Raw genomic sequence first — 26791 nt, 5'->3', positions numbered from 1 at the left:
CAACTCTCAGCAAGGCTGATCAGAGCGCAGTGTGCGGTAATTAGCCTCGTTAGCTTTCAGACTCATTAAGACTAAACACACCACAGGGGAGAGACGACTACTTAACAAACACATTCTGCAACATTCAAAACTGATGAACAGCCAGTGTGTGTGTGTGTGTGTGTGCATTTGCATTTCTCTACAGATCATTAAAGTCTGTAACTATATGAAAACACCGACTGGTAGAGCACCTCCCTTCAACAAACTGGCCACATGTAGAGTTTTGTTTTGTTTTTCACAGCTCGGAAGTCACTGTATTCTGAACTTCAGCTGACAAGAAACTTGGAAGACAGGAGCACAAAATGTCCTCATGCAAACTCTACATTTGTACATAAACACATTAAATGGTTGTCATCATACCACAAGTAGGTGGGTCTTCTCCTTGTTGGAGATGTTCTTCATGTGGAAGGCAATGATGCTGTCAGCATGTCCAGTCACTACAGCGTCGGCAGCCCTGAAGAGAGCAAGACACACATACGTACACACAATATTAGATATGTCTGTGAGGGGAGGGTGGGGGGGACTGAGGACAGATATCCAAAGGAAATGCCAAAGCTTGGAGACTAAACAAACAATTCCAGCCTACATACAAGAGGAAGCTTGGCAAAATGATCCAATACAGAGTAAACGGGAGAGTACAGATCATGCAGAAATAAAGAGAAGTGAACAGCACAAATAACTGTCCAGTCCTCTTTTTCATGCATTAATCCAAACATCTCAGATCATAAATATCTGTGTGTGTCCCCCCCCCCCAACTGTGCATTTCCACATCATTTTTCATTTCTGCTTGCCTACTTCCACCGTGTGAACTTTGACTTAGCAGCCTAGAACTCTGTGAGGACCAGTCACCATGGCAACAGATGCTCAACTCTGCCCCCTGACCTCAGCCAAGTACATAACAGATGGCCAGAGGGATGGATTAATGAAGAGAAAAGAGTGGGAAGAAAGTGATAAAAAAAAGAGAGAGACCATGGGGAGAGGGAGAAAATGAGGTAGAGTGTGAGAATAGAGTGTTTCTGGTGTATGTATGCATTTAAAACCAAAACCCTTACTTGTTAGCCATCTCTGTCGTGAAAACGTACACCACTTTGGGTTTGTGGGTGCTGCCGGGATCGTTGGTGGCGCTCTGGCCTCCCATTGCATTGTGGGAAGGCGTAGAGGAGCGACTCAGGGCGGGATTGGAGGCAGGGTGGGAGCTGGGATCCTGGGGCTTCAAATCCCCAGAGGAGCAGTCTAGGAGACAGACAGAGGAGAAGATAGAGGAGTTGTGCAAATTATCAGGCGCTAGAAAGGTCACACTTCAAAGCTCTCTCACACACACACACATGCACACACACGCACGCAGCTAAATGTGTATCAGAGCGACGAACAGCATAACCTCTGTGTCCTTGTGTCTGAGTGTGTGTCGTGTGTGTGTGTGTGTGTGTGTGTGATACTCACTGTAGAAGCCCTGCTCGTCCTCGTCGCTCTCTCCCCCTGAGCACCAGTCTGCTCCGCTGTAGGGCTGCCGTCTCTCCGACACACACATGCGCTTCGCCCGGCTCCCCTCTGTGCACACACACACACACACACACATACAGCAACAAGGTCAGTGTGTGGGAGTGTGCTCGTGTAGACACGCAAAATAACTGCAGGGTTCCTGTCTTTCCAGCGCTCATACACTTAACTTAGCCTGCCTTTAAACAACACCAACTGTGTGTGTGTGTGTGTGTGTGTGTGTCTCCAATATCTCTGTGTGTCTGCCTGTCTCTGTCTGAAGATACGCAGAGGACATGGAAATACACACAGTTCCTTGAGGGAGAGTGTGTGTGTGTGTGTGTGTGATAGAGCAGAGGCCACCCCTCTCCTTCATTAGATACCAATTCTGAGGTTTCATCATTAGTCTTCTGCTTTCTTCTACTCTTCCTCGCCTGTGGGTATGGAATGAAATTACTGAAAAAACGTTTGTATGCCTGTAGATTATAGTTTGTACTCGTAGAAATGTTTTGTACTCGTACAAAAAAAATGTGTACATGAAAAATAATTTTGTATGCCTGTAGATTATAGTTTGTACTCGTAGAAATGGTTTGTACTCGTAAAAAAAACATTTGTACATGAAAAATAATTTTGTCCTTGTAAAAAAATGTTTTTTGTGTCTGTAACAAAGTTTTGAGCTTGTAATAAAAACCTGTCCTTGTAATAAATATATTTTTTTCTACCAACACAAAATCCTGGTACGAACACAAAACTTTTTTCTACAAGCACAGAATCCTGGTACGAACACAAAACTTTTTTCTACAAGCACGGAATCTTGGTACGAACACAAAACCTTTTTTTGGAATTAGCCAATCACCATGCTATCTCAAAATAGCCAGCCAATCACAACACTGCTATCTCAAAGTAACCAATCACCACAAATCCACCGGCCATACTTTGCCTCCTTGATTTTTCCTCCACTTAACGTGACCTGATTTAGCCAAAGATCTCACGGGAGCTATCTATCAAACTTTGCTTCATCTTCATATCATTTTGGTGGAAACGTGGTGCTAAATTCCCATAAACTTTGTTCAGTGAACTGGTAAAACCGTCCGTTTGTAAGCAAAATCAAAAATCACGATCTTTCAGTTTGTTTACCGTTACCTAGCAACCACAGCATAGTCATTCAAATGTCAGTCATTTCCTTTGCTGCGAAACAACGATTAAAACTAGACAATGACAGGTGCACAAACTCTTATTTGCCGCGAGGTAAAGGCAACAAAGAAAAGAGAGTCATTTGCACATACTTTCACAATATTTTATTTTGGCATGCAAAAAAACCTTGTACTGAGATTTGAACTTGTGATCTCAGATTTCAAACCCGTTCACTTCTCCACTACACTACTCGTAATTTCCACGTGAATTAAAGGAAATGACTGATATTTGAATGACTATGCTGTGGTTGCTAGGTAATGGTAAACAAACTGAAAGATCGTGATTTGTTATTTTGCTTACAAACGAACGGTTTTACCAGTTCACTGAACAAAGTTTATGGGAATTTAGCACCACGTTTCCACCAAAATGATATGAAGATGAAGCAAAGTTTGATAGATAGTTGATCTTTGGCTAAATCAGGTCACGTTAAGTGGAGGAAAAATCAAGGAGGCAAAGTAATTGGCCGGTGGATTTGTGGTGATTGGCTACTTTGAGATAGCAGTGTTGTGATTGGCTGGCTACTTTGAGATAGCATGGTGATTGGCTAATTCCAAAAAAGTTCCAAAAAAAGTTTTGTGTTCGTACCAGGATTCCGTGCTTGTAGAAAAAAGTTTTGTGTTCGTACCAGGATTCTGTGCTTGTAGAAAAGAGTTTTGTGTTCGTACCAGGATTTTGTGTTGGTAGAAAAAAAAATATTTATTACAAGGACAGGTTTTTATTACAAGCTCAAAACTTTGTTACAGACACAAAAAACATTTTTTTACAAGGACAAAATAATTTTTCATGTACGATTTTTTTTTTTACGAGTACAAAACATTTCTACGAGTACAAACTATAATCTACAGGCATACAAAATTATTTTTCATGTACACATTTTTTTTTTACGAGTACAAAACATTTCTACGAGTACAAACTATAATCTACAGGTATACAAACGTTTTTTCAGTAATTTCATTCCATATGTGGGCTTCACACACCAAGACACACGCAGACTAGCACGCACGCGCACACACACACACTCATTCTCTCTCACACACACACACACACTGAGCCAGTCATAGCACCACAGACGCACACTGCAATATAATCATCTTCTATTAGTAAACTGCCTCCAGGGAGGTAAGACTCGCTGCCTCATCAATTAAGTCATTAAATACCCCGGTGTGAGGCGCAGCTTATAACCAGCGCAGACAAAATGGCAGCAGCCAGCCACAGCCAGCCAGCCAGCCAGCCAGCCAGCCTGTCGCGGTGGTGGTGGTGGTGATGGTAGACCTACCTCTGGGCTCGCTGTCGTTGTTGGGTGTAGCGGAGTCGCGCTGCTCGAACGACTCCAGCGACGTGCTCCGCTCCCGCTTTAACTTCACCTTGGAGCCGGCGTTGAGGCCCTGGCCGTTCTTCAGCCCGGGTCCGCCGCCCGCCGTCCCCTTGGGCCCGTGGCAACCGCCCAGCGTTTTAGAGTCACAAGGGGAGGGTTGTGATTGGCTCGCGGCGCCGCCTTGCTTTCCCTGATTGGGCAGCTTGGAGTCCATCTGCGCGGCACTGGAAGGAGACATGACAGGGGGCGACCGGACCATCACCTCCTGCTTGGACTTGGGACTGCTGAGAGAGAGGGGGGGGGGGGGGTGGGGGAGGTGAGAAGGGGGGTCACTGCGGCTCTGCATCCATCAACAGCAAAGTGCATGGATATAAGGACATAAACAATATGGCCACTGGCAGAGTCCAGTCACATGTGCTAGTTTCACTGGTCTCCAAAAATAAATAATAAATAAATGATGAGAGAGAGAGAGAGAGAATGTGAGAACTGGTTATAAAACAGAGTGAGCACACCAAGAGAAAAATAAATATCGAGCCTGAAGAAAGCTAGAGAACACCAAACCAGTTAAGATACCGATAACTGGCACACACACATCATGCACACACACACAGTGTACACATAAACCAAATAATTTCATCAAGACGAGCGAGAGCACAATGAAAAACAGCATGGAACTTGGGATCGTTACTGCAAACAATCAGAGAGTAAATTAAAACAGGGAAAAAAGGGCCAGTGGTCTACTTGAGCACGCGCACCAATTTAAGTTTGTCGTCTGCACTCTTTCGAGGGACTGCCTCGCAGGGCTCTACCAGAGGGCTTGATCTCACAGCTGGTCGCACAAGCTGATGTTTTTGCTCCTTTGTTCCTCTGTGAGTGGGAACAGGCCAAAGCCTGGGGCTAGAGTAGCTCTGAGCCCAGGGAAGAGGGCCCCAGTGAGGGGAGGGGAGGGGAGGAAGGGGGAGGGGGGGGGGGGGCTCAGCTGGAAATCAGGCCACAGAGTCACCTCAGGAGGCCTCTAAAATCTGGCCAACAGTTAGCCCAAGGCACGTGCACGCACACTCAGACACAAAGAAACCCAGACAGATACACAAACAATGCTGCAAACCACACTGAGTGTTGTGTGTGCATCTGGTATGCTGTGAGCATGAGAGTGTGTTTGAGCGTGGCTGCTTGTGTGTGAGAGTGTGTGTGTGTTTGTCAGCTGAGCTTGTGAATATCATGGTGCAGGTTTCAAACCCTTTGGTCTCTTGTGAAATACAGCTCTTTATTTCCATGGAAACCAGATGACAGACAGCCTAGGGTTAAAATGACTAAACACACAGAAAGACAGGCACCTGGCAATGTCTTACACAACCACGCTGGTCATATCCCATGGTCTCAGCTAGCATGAGAATCTAATCCTGATTTCTAGAGCTGCACAAACTGGCAGACGTGAAGCCACACCACACCCTGAAACACACATACACACACACACACACACACACACACACACACACACACACACACAAACCTGCAAACAGACACACATACAGAGAATGGAGAAATCCCCATACCACACCCTACCAACACTCATATACTGAGCCAAGAGCATGCAAACACACACACAGTCACACACACACACACACACACAGGGCAGGAAAGCCTGAGGCATAAGCTAGGTCCTGTGCCAACATGACCTCGGAGAGCGAGAGAGAGAGAGAGAGACAGAGACAGAGAGAGAAAGAGAGAGACAGAGGAAGAGAGAGAGAAAGGAGAGAAATAGACAGAAAAAAAAAAATCTCAAGCTCAGTGGGACCTTGGCAAAGTGCAGACACTTGTTTTTCCACTCGCTCCAGAAACATGAGTCAGCAGCAGCCACAAACCCACTGACCCCCGATCAGTTTTAGAGCCCGCTCAGGAGCACCCTGGACCATTCGTCCGGTGTCCTCAATGACCCCAGAACAGTACACTGTGGCGCTCCCTGGCACTCAGAGAGCAGCCTCCACATCTAAAACCTAACACTGGAAGAAAAAAAAAAAAAAACTATTTCAGGGAGGCGTGTCTGCCAAAGTCAACATCTATGGGTTCCCTACAGTGAGACAATAACTGGGTGTGTGTGTAAACGTCAGCACACACATACACACGCACTTGCACTTAAAACACACACACACACACACACACACACACACACTCCAAAACAGAAACGTACACGCAGGATCTTCAACAGGACTAAGCACCTTGACAGGGGGGGGGGGGGGGGAAACCAAACGGAGGTTCACACACACAAATTGAAAAAAAAAAAAAAAAACATCAAACACGAGAACAGGAAAAAGAGAAAAATGACTATGAAACAGTGAAAGTGAGAGTTGAGAAGAATAGAAAGAAGTGACACAGAGACCACAGAGAGAGTGATGGAGAGAGAGTGAGTGAGTGCTAGAGAGGAAGAGAGAGAGAGAGAGAGAGAGAGAGAGAGAGAGAGAGAGAGAGAGAGAGAGAGAGAGAGAGAGAGAGAGAGAGAGAGAGAGCGCGGCGGATGACTGTTCTATGGATCACTACTACCCACCTTTGAGTGTTGGCTGTCGGGGAGTTTCTGACTTTGGGGTTGCTGGAATGCATTGACGGAGATCCCAGGGCAACGATCGGAGGACTTAAGTGCTGGTGCGGGCTGTGGGTGTGCGCGTGGGAGTGCGTGTGCGCCGCGAGGCCCGTGGATTTGGCCCTGCCGGTGCGGGGGCCAGCGCCGGGGCCGAGGCTGCGCCCGTCCTTCCCCTCCTCCCGCTCCTTCCGCGCTCGCTCCCGCTCCTTCTTGCCAAAGTGCGTTGCTGTCGCCGTGGCTGCTGTTGGCCTCTCTTCTTGCACCTCGAGCATATTCTGTGAGTGAATGTCTCTTGCGTGTGTCTGTGTGTGTAGTGTGGGGGTGTGTGTGTGTGTTTTTGTGTTTGTGTGTGTGTGAAACTGTATATGCGTGGGTGTGTGTGTGTGGGTGGGTGTGTGCAGGAATGTATGGAGTCTCCCTCAGGAGCTCTTACAACTCTTTGGCACACTAGAAGGAAAACACACAGGCACGGAGTAGAAATATTAGACATACACAAGAATAGCGACGAGACACCAAGAGGACTTTTGAAAATATTAGAATATTAGAGCATTGTTACATATGGTAATGCACATAAGATCATGAAGACATTTTTTTTTAACCGGCTCTGATAATGCACAGTCAACCACAGTTGCCCATCTCTTCAAACAAAACAATGAAAAAAAATTTGAATACACAAGGCTTATGGAAGGGAGCCAAAAATACTAGTGTCCAACTTTGTGTGTGTGTGTGTGTGTGTGTGTGTGTGTGTGTGTCACCATGGCTCCTCTATTTTCTCCCCCAACCCCCATCCTCCGGTTGCAATATGAGAAACCACAATGTCAGATCACATTGTCATCCCAAAAATATTTAGGCCTGCTTCCAAAGAACCGAATACTGTAAGCAAAAAAGGCCCTTGGAACTCTCACAGTCAGAGCGACCACAGGAGTTCTACTGAAACGTATTCAAAATACACATATGCATAATGCATTCAACACAAAGCACACACGAAACAGGCCAATGCATCAGTACTCTCCAGAAACTATAGAGGAAAACAACCCCATAGCATGGAAGGATTATAAAAGCAAATATGGGGCTCTAAATTAGAGATGCATGTAAGTTTAATTGACAAACAGATCACATAGCCTACATGTAACCAAAGTATCGGATCGTAGCATATTAAGATATATAGGATATCCCTGGAAGTTTTCCCAGAGGTGTTGGAAAAATGGGCACAATATGTGTCCCAAGTGGCACTGGCCCATTGCTGAGGTTCGACTTGAATTGAAAAGAACATATGGGCTAAATATAACCCGAGCTAGGAATAACTGGTATACTCTCCACCTGTGCAAGGCACATGCTTGAGCTGCCATCGTGAACAAGAGTAGCCGCGACCATTAGAAAGGCAGGAGGGTCACAGAGATGGAAGAAAGCGCAAAACACAGCACTCGTTACAATGCAACTAGATATGTACCACAGAAGTGGGGTTACCAGTTAAAATGCACAAAAGCTGCTGCTAACAGTAGGCTAGTTGTCGTGGTTCATTTTTAGATTAATTAATTAGACATCGTTAGAGAAAGGAATATCGAATCTCTAAATGTCGGGGTGGTCCATTCAATTCATTGCATTCTGAAGTGTCCTGATGCTCAATTGACTGAACAGAAAATGAAGGTCACGGTAATCAGAGGTCACGGTAATCAGAGAAGCTTTGCTTTTGCTTTTCCTTTTCCTCTGTATTGGAAGATCATCATGTAGCATCAAACCAATGCCCCAGTTGTTAGCCACGAAACGTGTAAGCTTACATTTTATAGAGAGCTAACACACAGCTAGCTGGTAATGTTTTTTTTTTTGCTAAAAAAGGTTTGCTAAAAGAGTGATGGTGCACACAGGAAAAACTTTCTTAACTGTTTACAGGCTAATCCATGAACCAAAGGATAGAACGGAACCCACAAGAACAACCAAGCAATATAAAACACTAACTCCATAATTACCATCCACCCTTGAAGAACCCTGGTTCTCAATGCTCTATCTCTAGAATCTTAAGCTTTCAGAGAACACAAAGATTAAATTAGTTCATGCAAATCAACTGCAATTTTAGTTGCAGTATTGCAAGTGTTGCAGAATTGCAGTTGCAGTGTTTTGTGCATATAATTTGAATTTTGTGCCTCTAATATACCAGTATAACCATCAGTATCCCATGCCCTACGGCAAACACAATCAACATGCAAACATGCTTATCAGTAACAACTAAATGGTTGTTGAGACCTTAAGACTATATCCATAACATGCATTTCCTGACCCTGGAGGTCAACTGCAAATAATCCATTATGCTCTAATAAAAAGGTGATTTATGTTGGCTTGCAGCACCATCATTTCTTCCCCTTTACAAGGCTAATCGAGGACACAACCAACAGATATACTGGAAAACCATTTGATGAGGGTGCAGTGCAGAGGAGAGGAAAAGCAATCTAATTTCACAACGCCCCATGGGCCTCCCAATTAAGACATGTATGGAAGTGACAAATAGATCACACAGTCAATACGTACCCAAACTGAGTATATTAGATGTACAGAATAACACTGAATTTCACAAAGAACTCAACTCAGTGAATACTTTCAATCCGTGAAGAACATTGGTTCTCAGCAAACAAACTCTAGCACCTTCAGCTCTCAGAGAACAAATAAAGAGTGTGCGTTCTCTGGTTCATGCATAATCAATGTCCCATCAACTGCAGATGTTGGTACAGTGTTTTTCCACATTGAACGTGGCATTTAATAATCAATGAGTGGCTCATGCCTATGACAGTATGCCAACAACGGTGTGCCAGTGTCCTTTACCAAAAAACACTGCAGATCATTCCACCAACCAGCCCTCTGAGGTGATATTGAACTATCACTGCCCCCAAGCATCGCCAGGAAAACGCCAATGATGCCAACCCTCAAGCGGCCATGTTAACCCTGGTGTTTCTGTGTGTTTGCTATTGCTCCAAAACCCCACCCACCACCCCTTCCCAGCCCCTACATCTCAGCACTAATTTCATACACCAGCACGCTCAACCAAAGAGAAGCCACGTGGCCACATATAAAACTACCGGAGAACCACAAAACAAACAAACAACTAATTGGTATAGAGCTAATCAATCCCACACATCAAACCACTTCCTCCATCATGGACAAACCTGCTTATCCATCTCTTCTACAGTCCACGTAATGCACTGTATCCTATAGCACAACATCCTGCATCTCGTAAGCTTGAGTGGAATTCACATAAAATAAACACTACCTACTCTCTTAGCATATACACTGGTACATCAAAAGCAGCTGTACAAGTTTATTCACATAGAAGCAATGTAAACGTCAGACAAACACACACACACATAGGCCTATATTCAAATACACACACAATCAAACAAACTGGTCAGCTGACTGACAAAGCAAACACATTAATGCAAATCCCATTAGAAATGCAGCTGTGACTCAGTGTTCTCCCTCTCTCACTCTCTCTGAATAAGAAACATGTTGCGTTCTCTCACTATATAGTGCCTCTTCAACCACAGACAGAAAACGAATTAGTGGACCCAGTTAATGTAGTGCTCTAGTGGAAATGGAAACATTGTAATTTTCGATCCCTTTTAAAGAGGGAAACAGTATATTACACTAGAAGTCCAAATACAGATAAAATACTAATATCTTCCTGCATTTATAAGTGTTCCAAGAATCCAAGTTATTCTACATATATCCTCTACTACCATTATCTTGCTTCGGTCAGGGTTCGTCTGCCTCACTTTATCCTTGAGTTTGTGTGCCTCAAGGACCTTGACTCAAACACTGGTAAGGCTCTTTCAGGGACTGCAGACATGACGGACTTTCAGTTATCTGGACTGGTTCAGGACCGTTTGGGGTTTTGTTTGTCTTTGTACAGCCGTTACAATTCTGTGTTGCTTCAGCCTATTGCCTAGAGTGTCATTGTGATGGCTAATTCGTGTGAAAGGGTAATGACTGGTCATCATCGTTTTGGCTCGTGGCTAGTCATGATTAAGACATAACTTGAACTTAAACACCAAAGACATGTTGGTAGCTCTAATAAGTGTGATCTTTTTTGTATTTAATACAATTAAAAAGAAAAATTCCAGTGGGGAAAAAAAAGTTAAGTTTAGTTAAGTTTTCTTAAAATATTTTTAGTTCACCTTGCACACTTGCGTTACATTAAAAACAATACCTGATGTAAACATAAGCCGTGTTTGTGTTTGTGTTTGTGTTTCTGTCAGAGTGGGAGGGAGTGAGACCCAGAGAAAGAAAATTAGGAGTAAATTAGATACTGGAAAGGGTGGCATTTGTGGACACAACTTGGAGATGGAGTCGGTGACGTGTGTGCGCCACTGATTACGGGCTAAATTTAACTCTGTGACGCTGTTTGGCTCATTTTGTGAGACAGACACACACACACACACACACACCTCCTGCTCCTGAATGCCAGCCATTTCAAATATTTACTGTGAACTTTTCAACCATTCCGCATTCCTCTCACATACACTTCTCTACCACAGAGCTGTCTTTCCATGACACAGTCCTCTCTGTGTGTGTGTGTGTGTGTGTGTGTGTGTGTGTGTGTGTGTGTGTGTGCGTGTGTATACATATACATGGGGGGGGGGGGGGGATTGGCGTTCTTCAAACTCTGAGTGCCCTTAAAGGAGGGCGATATAATGGCAGTTTGTACAGTGGAAATGCTGTGGAAATAATTGACTGGTTAGAACTGCTGCTGATGAGACAAGCGTTGCCTGTGTGCAAAATACACCCCACAGCCAATCTCACACTCTGCTGGTGTGGAGCGTTTGGATGTGTGACCACGTTTGGCCTCAGAGAGTTAACAAAAAGGACAGCGCGCATGTGTGTGTGCGTGTGTGCGTGTGTGTGTTCACTCACCATCTTCATGTGTCACCGGGATATTGCTGTGGCCATGTCTGTCTGTGTGTAGGATAAGGACGATGGCAGAGGACCCAAAGCCTGCAAAAGAGACAGACAGCATAGATATTAGTCTGTCTCTCTCGCGCTCTCTTGTTCTCTCTCACACACACACACACACGCGCACATTCACTCACACACACACACACACACACACACACACACACACACACACACACACAGACTGTGGAGACATGGGGAGCGGCACAGTAAATTCTATTTCTTTCCATGCTACTCTGTGTGCTCGGTTGTAATCTGCTTACCGTCTGGCACACCACACCAGGGGGCCATCCACTCTGTGTGTATGTGGGTGTGTGTGTGTGTGTGTGTGCGCGCGTGTGTGTGTGTGTGTAGCGGGGGTGTCTGTGTGGATCATTAAGGTCAGCGCTCTAATTTCCCCATGATTTCTACTAAGAAGCTGCTCTCTTTGTGTTAGCGCTGGATGGCGTTTTTCAGTCGTGTTTGTCAACACATTCTGCCACTTCCAGTTTTATTTGCACGGTAGCAGCAAATCAATACATTCATTTCCACTTTGATTTCAGAATTGATATCAGATTTCCCCTCCATTCTCTCACACACACACACACACACACACACACACACACACACACACACACACACACACACACACACACACACACACACACACACACACACACACACACACACACACACACACACACACACACACACACACACACAGCTATAGATGAACAAAATCAGGTAGGTCCCATACGAGATGATGGTTCTCTTCAATTCTCCACTTGCAATGGGTCCCCTAACTCGTAACCCTTAAACCCCACCATCCCTTCCCGCCAATACACTTTTGTCACATGGTTGTGGTTGGTCACATTTTTTTATATTTTCGGGCGAAAAGAAGGCTGAGGTGGGAAACCTGCTCTAGCACTACATTGTATTACCCCTTCCACTTACACTTTTCCAGTTTTATTTGCACGGTAGCAGCAAATCAATACATTCATTTCCACTTTGATTTCAGAATTGATATCAGATTTCCCCTCCATTCTCTCACACACACACACACACACACACACACACACACACACACACACACACACACACACACACACACACACACACACACACACACACACACACACACACACACACACACACACACACACACACACACACACACACACACACACACACACACACACACACACACACACACACACACACACACACACACACACACACAGCTATAGATGAACAAAATCAGGTAGGTCCCATACGAGATGATGGTTCTCTTCAATTCTCCACTTGCAATGGGTCCCCTAACTCGTAACCCTTAAACCCCACCATCCCTTCCCGCCAATACACTTTTGTCACATGGTTGTGGTTGGTCACATTTTTTTATATTTTCGGGCGAAAAGAAGGCTGAGGTGGGAAACCTGCTCTAGCACTACATTGTATTACCCCTTCCACTTAAGAGAATAATCGGTGCGCTCTCTCAGCAAAACATCAAATATGGTCCAACATCTCGCTTTATTTTGGCAATCCACGGCTGATGGATATTTGTGGCCCTTGGGAACGATGAAAAGATTAATTGGTAAGAACTACAGTCTGGTACACACAGCACTAAGCCATTACTTCACCCAGGAACTTTCAGCACTCTATAGCAACTTTCGTAACTCTCTGTCTCACCTCAGTCTCATTTTCGAGCAGAAAATATTCAAAATGGTGACCACGTGGCATAACCGTATACAAATCACTGATAAGGCAAACAAATCCCATCGCCACACCAGCCACGGCTATGGAGTACACTCCACACCAACAACGCTGGAGTCTCTCCCTCCTCTTTTGTGTGTGCAACGAGTGTGAGGAATGGCGTCATGAACATCTGCTATGACTCAATGCAACTCTCACAAGCCAAAACCCACTCAACAGCCATACGCGATACAGCTATGCGAGTCATTCAGATGAGAACGTGCCTCCTTTGTGTCGCCTTCTGACCTGTCTTCATTAAGCCTCAGCCAGCATCTGCCATTCCATGCCAACCACATCCGTTTTTAATCCAAGAGTTACAAGCAAGTTAATCATCCCATAATTGGGTTGGTATAATTGACACAGTCAGTCCCACGCCATCTCTTTGAAAGTGTCTGTATGTGTGTGTGTGTGTGTGTGTGTGTGTGTGTTATGTGTGTGTGTTTTCATATATTTTGATGATCTCAAATCAATAAAGTAATTAAAGGAGTTTAATGAATGTGTAGCCCTCTGGGTAGAGGTTGGTGCGTGCGTGTGTGTGTGTGTGTGTGTGTGTGTGTGTGTGTGTGTGTGTGTGTGTGTGTGTGTGTGTATGGGGAGGGGTGGGACGATGCCGACACATCCTGAACACAGCTCATCAAGCCTCTCCTAAACTTTTCTAGCCTTCAGAGATGCTGACGAAGGCTTTTGCCCTCAAAAAAAAAAAAAGTCTATTTTTTTTCCCTATTCAAGAACAGCCACTAGGGACTAAAACTTCTCTATAATGAACACAAGTTTGCCTACCGCACTGTTCTCCCAAACACATACTGATGATGCGCGCACACATACTCTCTCACACACACACACACAGTCAATCATCCAAGTTAACGATGCCCATGTACCTGCAGGCTTGCTGGAGAGGCACCTCATTATGAGTGGTGTGTGGCTATCGGTGCTGTTCACAACAGCAGGCCAGAGCCAAACCCCGGCCAGCCTCACCTCACCACCTGCACACTCCCGCCAGGCAACGCCTCCCAGAGCGGGGATCCACACACACACTCCCTGACACCCCGCACACACCCCGATCACCAGCAGCCACGACCGCTGACAGACAGCTAGGATGCAGGACTCTCAGTAACAGAAATGACTGAGAAATGTCATTGAAAGTGAAACCCACAGCTTTTCTGGCTACATGCTAGCCCGGCTCCTTAGCCACCACACAGAGTGTAGGACTCACGAGAAATGACTGAGAAATCTCACTGAACCCGCAACTTTCCTGGCTACATGCTATAGCCCAGCTCCTTAGCCACTACACTACCACTGTCCCACTGCTGTTAATGAAGCCAGCAGATGTGGCTCAGCGAGTGGACTCGCCAACTCTGAGCACCCCATTGAAGCTCAACACACAGCTAGTGGAGGGCCCACAGCCATGCTTTACCATGAGGCGCTATAGTCCGGTGAGGATTACAGTGCAATTTGGCACACCGCTCCACAGCTCTGTTTTGAGGGCTTTCAGTCCAGTTCGGTTTTAGTGGGTCAAACCGTACATGCTAACCATGCTAACAGGACTACGAAGCCCCTCATGACAGGTTCTCCAAAGAACCATAAGAACCCACGGCGACAGGGCCCCGTGGCCAACTGCTTTACGGTAAGGAACACTTTTCAACCACAGAGTGGCCTCTCGGTCCAACAATCCGTGCCTGTTGAGGGGGAAACCGTTCCACTCCCCGCGTAAGTATGTGGGGACAAATGAATGCATTCACTGGCCTGTGAGCAGATCTTCATAAAAAAGAAATGCCTTCAGAATGACTGTAGGTGAATGTAAATAGGTAGAACCACATATTTATGCAAATTGGGAACCACAGTCAAACAGGCACGCCTAAAGAAAACATGAACCTCGACACTTTCTCGACACCTGAAGCGTGGATTGACGTCGAGGCAGCGTCCGTCCATGGCAGCTGTCAATCAAGCAAGAGTGGAGTGCGGAAAGGATGGGTTTCCCCACACGCACACACACACACACACACACACACACCTGTCTCTCAGGGAGAAGACAACTTCATTTCCGCCAGACACGCTGGCAGTTGAACACCTCAGCATACGCATCAAAGAGAAGAGGGAGGGGCGGAGGGAGGGAGGGAGAGAGAGAAAGAGGGGAGGGAGGGAGGGAGAGAGAGAAATGTGATGTGATGAGATGAAAGGGAGGGGCTGGAGGAGGCAGTCACGTCTGGGGAGGGAGGAGTCGTGTCGAGCTTTGATTTTGATCTCGTGGAGACACCTCACATCACGGTGTGTGTGTGTGTGTGTGTGTGTGTGTGTGTGTGTGTGTCCAATCTAAATCTTACACAACACATTTGAATGAAGCAGGCCATGCAACACACAGCAAGAGGTCTTCACAAGAATCGCAAACACACACACACACACACACACACACACAACCATGAAGAGCATATAAGCAGTCTGTCCCTGTGTTACCCTGAATTGGCTGTGTGCTGAACATTCCACTGGAATGACACGGTCCGTTTAAATGGCCTGGCACAGAGCAAAGTGTGTGTGTGTGTGTGTGTGTGTGGGTGTGTGTGTGAGAGAGAGAGAGAGAGAGAAAGAGTCCAGCATGGCAGCCAGTGCTGACACAGCCAGCGGGTGGGGGTGGAAGTGGGGGGAGGGACGTTGGCACGGTAACACACTGGCCTAGGCACCACAGTGATGCTTCAGAAAACAAGCACCAAACACACACATTCACACACACACACACACACACAGTCCTCTCACCCTCTCTCTGCCTCAAACACACACACACACACACACACAGTCCTCTCACCCTCTCTCTGCTTCACACTCTCTCTCATACACACAGACAGTTTCTCACTCACTTACCCTCACACTTACATACAAACACGGACCACTCACACACACACACACACATACACACACATACACACACATACACACACAACAAACACACAGTCTATCACCATCACTTAGATACACCCAAACGCATTCATTCACTCTCAGACACACACCCCATACATACACAAACAAACACGCCAATCCAGGATGGGGTTAAGCCTCCTGTCATCAAACAAGCAGATCAGGAAGACCCAGGAGGGTAGAGGGAGACAGGAGAAAGGAATAAAGGGGGGGGGTGAGGGATAAGGGGGGAGAGAGAGAGAGAGGGAGAGGGAGAGGAAGGGAGAGAGAGAGAGGGGGGGAGGGAGGGAGAGAGAGGGAGAGAGAGAGAGAACGGGGGGAGAGGAAGAAGGGAGGGAAAAGAGAGATATGAAGGAGGAGAGAGAGAGAAAGAGGGAGAGAGAGAGGGAGAGGGAGAGGGATGAAGGGAGGGAAAAGAGAGATATGAAAGAGGAGAGAGAGAGAGAGAGAAAGAGAGAGAGAAAGAGGGAGAGAGAGAGGGGGGATAAGCAGGCTGTTGGGGGGGGGGGGCAGACGTGTCTGCCGGTTGGTAGAGTGTGTGAGGAAACATGGAGGAGTGATGGCGGGAGCGCTTCCCAGCGTCTCTGGTTTTGGCCGCTGTGCCCAGGAGGGTGCGAGACGGACCGAGCCGCCAGCTTTTACAGACTCGACGTGTCGGCGGGAGAGCAGAGGCGAGACGAGACGAGAGAAAGGCAGCCATTCAGAAAACACACCAAGTCTCCCAACACGGAGATCCCCTACTGGGGATACATGGGAACATGAACGTGAGTGCCAAAAGGCATATCTGACATTTTGTCTCTGACGTTTAAGCTTGAAGTGGGATCAGCTGAGGACAATTCATGAATCTGTGCCTTACACACGACGGAGGCAACAGGAGACATGATGGATTTTCACAGAAACGTCTGATAGATAGTGAGGATTTACAGACAGACAAAGAGATAAAAAAAAAAAAGAGTGAATGCTCACCTCCAACTGGCTGGCTGGAAAATGACTATGAAGACAGAGCGAGCAAAAATAGGGAAAGTGTAAAAGGGAGGACTTTAGAAGATTTACACCCAATGGCGAGAGAAGAGAAGGGAGCACAGAGAGAGACAGAGAGAGAGAGAGAGAGAGGGAGAGAGAGAGAGAGAGAGAGAGAGACGGGGATCGAGCAGTGCCAGATTAGCAGCGCCCATTTAACCCAATTCCCTTACATCTGTGCCACAGGCAGATGGCCCATGCAGCGCACTGTGGGATGTCATTGGGGGTCGCCGCCAGGTCATCTGGACAGTGGCGTAAACGAGAGGATGCCACAGCAGGCAGAGGGGGGGGCACCTAATGCCAACGGGACCGGCTGTACCCGCCACACCAAACACCACCACCACCACCACCACCACCACACTGCCATGCCACACCATGCCAAGAGCCCGCCCGTAGTACCGGAGCAGGGTTTCTTTGAACCATAAGCCACCAAGTACAACAACCACAACGTTCTCATCATTTTCAGAGCCAGAACCTGACTGGGTGTTCTGCTGCTGGAGAGAATGGATGGAGAAGCAGCAGCAGCTCGGAATCATACAGGTGTATTCATCATTCACATCACAGAACACCTACACTTGTGCGACATAAGAAAAAAAAAATAAATGTTAGAATACCTTGCTGTGATCCAGGCCTTCCAGTGCTTTACAGATAAAAAATGTTAATAAAGATTCAACTACTGTACTGGGGCACCCTGGCAGCTCCCGGGACGCCAGGCCCAGTTTAACTTGAGCAAACCTCCACTAAGACCCACAGGCCTTCTCCCAGCGGCAGCGTGCCATTCACAATTGAGCCGCAGTGCTATTGGTACAGCGCTACTACAGCTGGCTGTGCAGGTATGCTCGTTGATAGGCATCTACATATAGAACCAGGAATGCACACGTTTGGTCTAAACTGGAGGAGGAGAACAAAAGCTAGTCGTCTGGGTGAACCCACACTAACCTGTTAGAAAATCTGAATCTCCTCTGTAGATCAGTCTGGAAGGAGCCCATTGATGTCCGTTTTCAAACCAACAACAAAAAAAAACAGTAACGTGTAATTTTCCTTGGTATTGGGCAAACAACAGATTTTGTTTATTCAATTACAAGAAATATGTGCTAGCCACACTTCAGAAACTGTTTGGTTAGAGTTTAATGCACCAATCTAAGTTTAATTTCAATGCTGTTACTTCTCAGGATGTTATAATATGGCAAGTTCAGAAATGGCCATCAATGGGATCCATTGCAAACTCAAATTTGCTAACAGGTTCGTCTGGGTTCACCAAGGCTAAAAAGCAAGCACAATGCCATCACATAACCTTGTTAGCTTCAATGTGCCCAGTAACAACTCATGTCTTCAGTATTATATCTGAACTTAGTATTATAATACGAACAACATCAGGGGTACCCAAAGCACATAATGATTAAATTAATAATGGGTCTCAAATACCAACATATGATATACCATATATTCACATATATCACATACCATATATTCAATGGATATCTAGCTCTCTGATACAACAGTTAGAACACAACATTGGGATAATGCGTTGACATACGCAATACATTCCTGAGACAACCCTGTTGGGTGTCAGAAAGATGTCTGATTGCAATTCTGAAATGTCAAATGTCTCACAAAGGTGACCTTCATCAAGTTCCTGTAATTTCAACCTACCACAGAACCGCTCATGGCAAATGAATTAATCATGCCCATCTACAAGAACAATGCACAAGCTGCTATTAGTGTTGTCCCACAAATTATTACATCAACTGCCTGTCATACCATCCCGCTACACTATGTACCAGCCTTCAAGCACATAACTGAATGTTCCCCATAGCCACTGCCAATTTGTATGCATTTAATGGATTCCTCATGCCTACAAGACAAGCTGTACTGCCAGGTATCTATGCCAAATTAAATGACTTAAATGTGAATGCGCTTGAAATGGTAGCCATGGTCACCAATATCTCTATATCGCCAAATACAATATAATTCAAAGGATAGCTATCTTCTCACTTTCAAATATTGCTTGTACGGTGTCAGAACTACTAGTTTATATGCATGCGGTCAGTGATCAGAATTGCAGCTCTTAAAGTGGTCACAGATTATGAGCTTCTCAATGATAAATGAATACATCGCACCTCTAGACTTGGAAGCTTGGGTGTCACTTAACAACAACCTTTACTCAATATTACTTGAGTCTCCATCAACAAAAGGATCATGAATAAAGCTTTGTAGAGCTATTCGATGCCCTCAGGCCATCAGAGTACATTTGATTGCATTCCATTACAGTTGTATGCTCCTTGTGCTACACAATGTCCCATTATTCAGACCAAACGTGTTTTAAACACACTGCTGCCAAAATACAAGCCTAAATAGTATTCCTTAGAAAAAAAATAGTACAGGTATTATGCCAACCCTTAAGATCACAATCTGAATAGCAACTCTAAAAAAACGCTGTGAGCAATATTAGCATTTCTCACAAACATAGCACCCATACTTCTGAATGTGCACTGCTCACGCAAAATAATTGGCAGGCAGGGATGTCCATCTCCTCAGAAGTTAGCAGGCCCACAAGATTTTTTTTCCCTCTTAGAGCGTCCATTTTCTTAATTGCTTTCAGAGTGCCAAAGACAGCTATCGTTAGTATTCCAAGAAAGTCACCGTCAAAGCAGCAACAAATAATGAAAAATCAAAACATGACCCCACTTTGAAAAGATGTGGATAGCCTACAAACCACTCATTCTTCCATTACAGTCATAGGCTATAAATACAAGGGAAGATCACTGACTGGAAAGTAGCAAAAACCAAACACTTGTGAGGGATGTAGAGCTAACCAAAGAGGAGACCATAAGGTTAAAAGACTACAATAACTACTAACAACTATACAAAAGAGTTAGACCTTAAGGGCATTTGCGTAGTGATATGTTCAGTCCTGAATCAACCCACACAGAACAGTAATAAACTAACCCCAAATAAGTCAATGCTAGGCCAAAGGTATGCAGTTTGAGAACAGCGAGACTTAAGATCAACAATGTCAGATGTTCCTATACAGTAGTTGTGATGAGCATGATAAATAGACAACACTCCACTGTAGTTATTCAAGATGGTTCATGATTCATGAGAATCCAAGTGAGACACTTGGGTTAAGATGAAAGCACCATCAACCTCACCACCACCAGCCACACAAGATGAAATGGCACTTAATCTGTTCCCGAGAACCTGACTCAAAAGTTTGTAATCATTTCCGAGTGCGTGGGCTGACATTAAAGTTCCTCCAAACAAAGTGTTTGCATCACAGACAATGAATGAGCATGCTGGTCAACTCTGCCCTTAACCTTAAATGTAGAAGCCCTGATGAGCAGTATTGTACCAAAGGTAAGGAGCTGAGCTGACAACTTCATTCTTGAATATGCTCCCGCAGACACCGCTATGTTCACAGTGAACATGACTAGTTTTGTCGCTAGGAAAGATCTGCCAGGCCGGCCTCCACGCAGCCACAAAACGTTGTGTCAGACTTGTGGTCACTGACTGCGCATGTGCCTGCAGGGTCAATAGAGAACAAAATCCATTTGCACCATTTATTCATTTAGCAGACCAAAGCAACTTACAAAGCAACAGACAGACATTTTCATTAGCATGTTTGCTCGCTGTGAATAAAACTGCAGGACGTCGGCTGATAAGATAAGATTTTTTGCTTATTTCATGCTTCAGCGAATCACAGCAAACTGTCCTAAAGGGGCAGTTGAAACTACAGGCTTCTAAAAAAAATTTAGAAAGAAAACATTATTTGCTGTAGATTCACACGGCATATCGAGATATTATCTCAAACACTGTGATTGATTGGACTTGTGTTCTGTAAAAAAGCATCTGCAACAGCAAAACTATTATACTTCAGCTCTTAAGAAGTATACGTCAGCCCTCAAAAAGCCAATTCTGGAAAAATTAAGTTCAAATTTGGTATGTAACTCACAAATTGTAGCATTGCAGCTTTGACCCAACTCCTAAAATGTTCCATTCATGACTTTGACTGTGGAAACAACTTCACCTAGTAGCAAATTCCTTCACAACACATGATGGTTTCCTATTTTTAAAGCACCATCTGTCCACAGAATCTGTGACATATTGTCAACTATATTCATGTGTCTGTATTTTAAAAAGCAGAGAAAGCACAGCATTTGAAACACTCTCAAAAAAACAGATGATCTACAAGAACAGACGTCCATTAAAAAAAGTATTCCACTATGCCATAAGTAGCTTCCAATCTGTCCACTTCATGTAATGCACCTATTCCACATAGTTAGGCACATACAGTATACTGACCAAGAGCCACCGACACTGCAGAAAGGAAATTACACTTTTTTCACAAAAATAACTCCACACAGGATCATCACTTCACGCAAAAACGTTAGTGTATGCATATATATATATATATATATATATATATATGTATTCGCATATATGCGTACATTAACTTTTCCTGTAGTTCAGCACTACTGTTTTCTAGCATCCATTGCCAATTCACTGTACTCGTCCTGAAAACACCTAAGCCATTCCACTGGTATAAACTTACTTCCTTTTCGAGACTCTGCTAGGTAGTCAAGCCATTAGCAATAAACTTGTCTAACACTACAGAATGGTTTTACCGCCACTTCCCTCCAAAGGCATGTAAAATCATTGACACGCAAAAGATTTTGCTTCAGGATTCATGAAAGTGTATGCTGCCTCTCTACTGGATTTTTTGGGTCTTTTCTTTTGCAAGTACCAAAAAGTAACTCCTTGGTAACTGACCAAGAGTTACAAACACTGCAGGAGGGAATTCTACTTTTACACACAGAAAAAAAAACCCACACAGGATCATCACTTTAAGCAAATCTTTAGTACTTCCAAGAAAGACGGTCATTCTTCAGGAAATGAGTTGAGTGCCGCCTTCACTATGTGCGTGAGAAACAGAGACCACACTGGGGGCCTTTGAGGCACTGTAAAACATGCTGCACAGTCGGCTGAACAGAACTTCTCTCTGTCTACAAAGTGTCAGTAAACTGGAATGTTATCAGGGAGAGATAGAGTTTGTGTGTCCAAGCTTGTGCATGTATGTGTGTGTGTATGTGTGTATGTGTGTGTGTATGTGTGTGTGTGTATGTGTATGTGTATGTGTATGTGTATGTGTGTGTGTGTGTGTGTGTGTGTGTACACGGAATGAGTCATTCACCCGGGGAAAGACTGGTTCCTTCTGTGCGTCACTGTCTGTTCGGCCAACATTCCTTCGCATTGTCTTTATTTTGTTGTGTGATGTTTTAAAATGCTGCCCCGTGCAAAGGCACAGAGACAAACAGCACAAACGCATGCAACAGCCCACATGCAGTCCGCTGCAGCAAGGATTCGCATTAAGAGTAAAAGGCCGCGGCAAGTCAACAGCGCCGTGCTGCCAGTAACAGTTGTTATTAGACAAACTATAAACAGAGTGACTCTCCACAACAGCGCTGGCGCTCACACTTCATACGCCCACAGACTAACACACACATTATGCAGACATTTAGTGTACGACCACATCAGAGCTAAGACACTGACAGAGTGAGCTCTCTCGCTCTCGCCCGCTTCCAGTTCCCGAGGTCTTACCTCAAATGATCCCCTGGACTCCAAGGTGGCCTGTTCTTCTTCTCCTCCTCTGTGGCATTGGCCAACCGGTGCCCTCGATCACCACTGTTCACCTTTCTCCTCACTGGTGACGTATAAGCCAACGTACAGGTGGGCAATAAAAATTGGGGGGTGAAAAAAAAAAAACTACAAATCCCAGAATGAGCCGGTCAAGGTATCCAAATCACAAACCTGGTAAGAGAGGGGGAGAGGAGAGGTAAACACAGGGAAAGTGTTGAGCAGGTTTCTTAAACCCACTGACAAACATCCATACACAGGTGAATGTTACATTCTTTCTAAAAGTTGCTTTGGATTAAAGCATCTGCTAAATTAATAAATGTAAATTATGTCAATGTAAACACTGGAGCTCATCATTACTTTAAACCAGTGACAAATACTGGCAAAGTATAATGAAAATGTTGTAACCAAGGCTGATTAAAATACTGAGTCAAGTGTGCTTCTGTTGTTGGTAGACCCTTTTTCAAAGTAGTATTAAAATGATATACTTCCCAATTCCATATCATTAATTGATTTCTCTGACATTTGCTAACAGTCGGAGTCACATCAATACAGCAGCTCACATATTAAGGCCAATTATCTGACGTTGGCATGGAAATGTCAATCATCACATCTAGACATTGTGACTGCAGTCAGTGCATAATCCACGCCAACTCACTGGCACTGCCAAGCTAATGGGGAACAAATAGGGAGCTTAACATCAGACATGGTATGCAGAAGAAGCAAGGCACTTGTTGATGTAGACACTTCAAATGAAAGAACTGTGAAGAACACAACAACATAAACTTGTTTATAGAATTCGTATATAGAACCTGCCAATAACCAAACAACCAACAGACACTACTTCCTAATCTTAAGTCATTCATAAGAGGTATTTGTACATGAAACAAGCATTTTGGTCGTATTGCCGTGACACCAAAGATCTCCTTTATTTCCCAATCCTCCAGTGCCTCTTGAATGAGAATATCTGCAGCATACCTCACCTGCCAGCAGCATTCATCGACTAATGGATGTGTAAACTAAACTCCATTACAAACCCACACATAATGAACCATCCTCGTGCTTTGTGTGTGTCACACACAGCACCGATCTTCCATACCTTTCTATTGGCCTTCACCTGGAAATGTTCGATTGCCAATTCTATATCAAAACTAACTACTGCACCACTTAAAAGCTCAAGGCAAACAATAATGAAGACATAAGTGATCCAAAGCCGCGCATCGCGGACATGCCCCTGTGAATACGGGCGGAGAGTGGCTTCTTGACCAGTGCGGTCTGCCAAAGCAGAAAACTATCTATCAATCAGAGAAATTGCAGCATTAAAAAAGGCACAGGCAAGCGCCGTGTGTAACCAATACGTTTATACCCGCGCTATTTTTGCATCATTATAGTGGGCCAAGAGAAGTCCGGAGGAGAACTCTGAGTGTTAAATAAACAGGTTAAAGGAAAGGTCAAAGGGAACTATATAAGGTATTTGTCGTTCAGTGTTGCACACATAACTGCCAGACAAACAAATAGGCCTGTTGAGGAAGTTAAACCGCACTTGTGTGACCCAGACGTCCATTCAGAACAGCGCACAGTACACAGGAGAGCAGGCCATATAGGCCAAGTGCACACAGATGCACACACAAGTTCAACATCCACACTTACTGTAAAGCTTAGATTTCAGTTAAATCAGAGACTAGCCTACTTTGCGAGATTTGAACAATCCTCTTTAGTCTTCCCCAAGGAACAGAAACACATATATACTCTGACTCCCAATCCAGAGTCATTCTAGAGTCTGCATTGCATCCGTACAGAGAGAGCAAAATCAGCCTTTTCTATGGGCTGCTGCTGTATATTGCTGCAGATATATTGACTATACTGAAACTCCATTTCCTATTGCACAAGGCTACTCAAACGAAAATCGACAACTCAGGTGAAGATCTTGGCATACATACATGGCTGCCTCTACAACAACATTTCCATAATGTGATTTGACACAAAGAATGGGACTAGCAAGATAGGGGGGGGCAAAACATCTTGCTTTAAACGATTTGTTTGTCTTCTTCTCTTTATTCAGAGCTACTTTCAATAGAAGCAACTGGGTAATTGGAAAAGTAAAGATAGGCCTGCCTACATCCATACCATAGCCTACCATACCATAACCATAAAGCACACCAACAACTCGACTGATATTCATATCGGCTGTGCTGAAATAATGTATGGGCCTACCAACAGAGAGGGCAGGAAGAGAATAGATACTATATGCCTCTCATATGCCTTCAGTCTCCTTTAGATACTACAAAACGTAATTGCACTGGCACTCCACTTCCAATTAGCTAAATAAATTAGACTGATAGGCTACACATCTGTAACTGTGACTGTAACACATCATAACTGCATCCTCTCCTAAACTATGTGGCATATCTTTGCAGACTCCTTCAGCTTTGAGTTCTTTGCAGATGTAGGTCATGTTAACAGTGCAAAACTAGATTATAGGCTACAACATAAAAAATACAACACAGGCCAAACTGGGAGTGCAACCATCTAGGCATCCATAAAAGTTCGTCTTAACGTGACAATTCTAATGGATAGGTATATCTGTTGAACTATAAACAAGACGACGCAAAGTTAACTTGAATCTTGGTAAATTCGCGGATCAATACAGTGTTTGAGTAGCCTATATTATTGCACAACTAAGAAACTGTTCAAACACGTTTAGCACAACAGCATTCCTTCAGGTACCAGTATACTCTTTTGTCTACTCTATGCCACTCGTTCATTGTCGCCGCTCCAAAGCGTCGGTTGTCAGTACGGGCCTTGCAGAGGCCCCTGGCCCGCAGTGACAACAGCCGCCTTGGAGCCGCGAGCACACACGGGAGTGTAACCGAATCTGGCACTCACTCTCTCGGCCCCGTAGTAAACTTGAGCGGCTCTGCGCAGACTTCAATGGGGACCCAAACAAAAGTCGCTGAAACCAAAGAGCGTAACACCATGAAGTGGCTATTCAAAACTCAGCGAAATACACACCGAGTTTCAAATGTATGATAACATTAGTACCGCCGTGTTTAGTATTGTTTGTTTGAAACCCACGTGCTCCAACATTCCAGAATAATCCACCTAAAGGCAAGTTTATGAATACAAAAATTAAGAGCATAACTTAAACTGTTAGAAACACCAAAAGGAGAATTTGTACACAAAAGAACACTGAAATCGGCTTCGATCTATCCAAATGCAACAATTGTGACCGAGATCACTTGCACTGAAAACTTTCTCTGATACATTGCAGATTAACAAACTGTTTTGATTAGGCTACTTTGTTGCAAGTTCGACTGTGCTAAATGGCTGCGAAGTGGAACAGTATTGCCCAAACTGATTTGTTCCATCGGGAGACCAGCAAGGAGATAGACAGATAGGTCTGCGAAGATAGGGAAGGGTAAGTAGGCTAGGCTAAACTTAAATATTGTAGCCTACAACAGATCCTTACTTACCCCTTGCGATAGGATTTTTCAATTCACACCAAACACTGAAATTTAGATCCTCCATTGCTATTAAAAAGTCCACCAACATCCCAACCCAAATTGGGCGCCTATGTCTGGGCTACCATCGTGTCTCTTTCGCAAGAGAGGTAACTTAATACACAACCAGAGTTCCTTTTATCCAAAGCGAAGCCTTCCAATCGAGGAAACTTCTGTTTAAATCCAGCGTTGCACAAAACAACAGTTTTCGAAAGTACGATCCACCAAAGAACTTCGAATCCAGAATGCTTACTATTCTTCAGTAAATCTCGGCGGCTCATTCGCTTCCAATAACGAGCAGAAAAAGTAGCCTACCCCTTGCTCCAAGACGTTCCAAACTTGAACAACTTTTTTTCTTCCTAAAGAAGTTGTTCCTGTTCCGCGGAACCTGGGGGGAGGGGAGCCTTTTCCTCTTCTCTCCTGCCCGGTGGCTGTGCAGACAAAAGTCCGCCTAGAGAACCAACC

At 44.7% G+C, this 26791-nt stretch overlaps 1 protein-coding gene across 7 annotated transcripts in view; it reads right to left on the bottom strand.

The window, feature by feature from the left end:
* bcl9 (BCL9 transcription coactivator) overlaps positions 1 to 26791 on the bottom strand; it is a 33118-nt gene that overhangs the window by 5458 nt on the left and 869 nt on the right. For 2 of the 7 annotated variants that reach the window (XM_062534698.1, XM_062534700.1), the window contains exons 2-8: positions 22791 to 23000; positions 11499 to 11579; positions 6567 to 7046; positions 3986 to 4308; positions 1480 to 1587; positions 1092 to 1272; positions 400 to 493 (exon numbers count right to left, since the gene is read on the bottom strand). In XM_062534698.1, coding sequence (XP_062390682.1) covers positions 400 to 493; positions 1092 to 1272; positions 1480 to 1587; positions 3986 to 4308; positions 6567 to 6871 — 1011 coding nt within the window. In that variant the 5' untranslated portion in view covers positions 6872 to 7046; positions 11499 to 11579; positions 22791 to 23000. Of the gene's footprint in view, positions 1 to 399; positions 494 to 1091; positions 1273 to 1479; positions 1588 to 3985; positions 4309 to 6566; positions 7047 to 11498; positions 11580 to 22790; positions 23001 to 26299 lie in introns of all 7 variants that reach the window. The other 5 variants (XM_062534697.1, XM_062534695.1, XM_062534702.1 and 2 more) reach the window with 5 other exon arrangements.

The sequence above is a fragment of the Sardina pilchardus genome, chromosome 4, assembly GCF_963854185.1.
Source record: "Sardina pilchardus chromosome 4, fSarPil1.1, whole genome shotgun sequence".
Lineage (NCBI taxonomy): Eukaryota > Metazoa > Chordata > Actinopteri > Clupeiformes > Clupeidae > Sardina > Sardina pilchardus.
The sequence above is the reverse complement of the archived record's forward strand: the minus strand, read 5'-3'. Positions and strand labels throughout refer to the sequence as shown.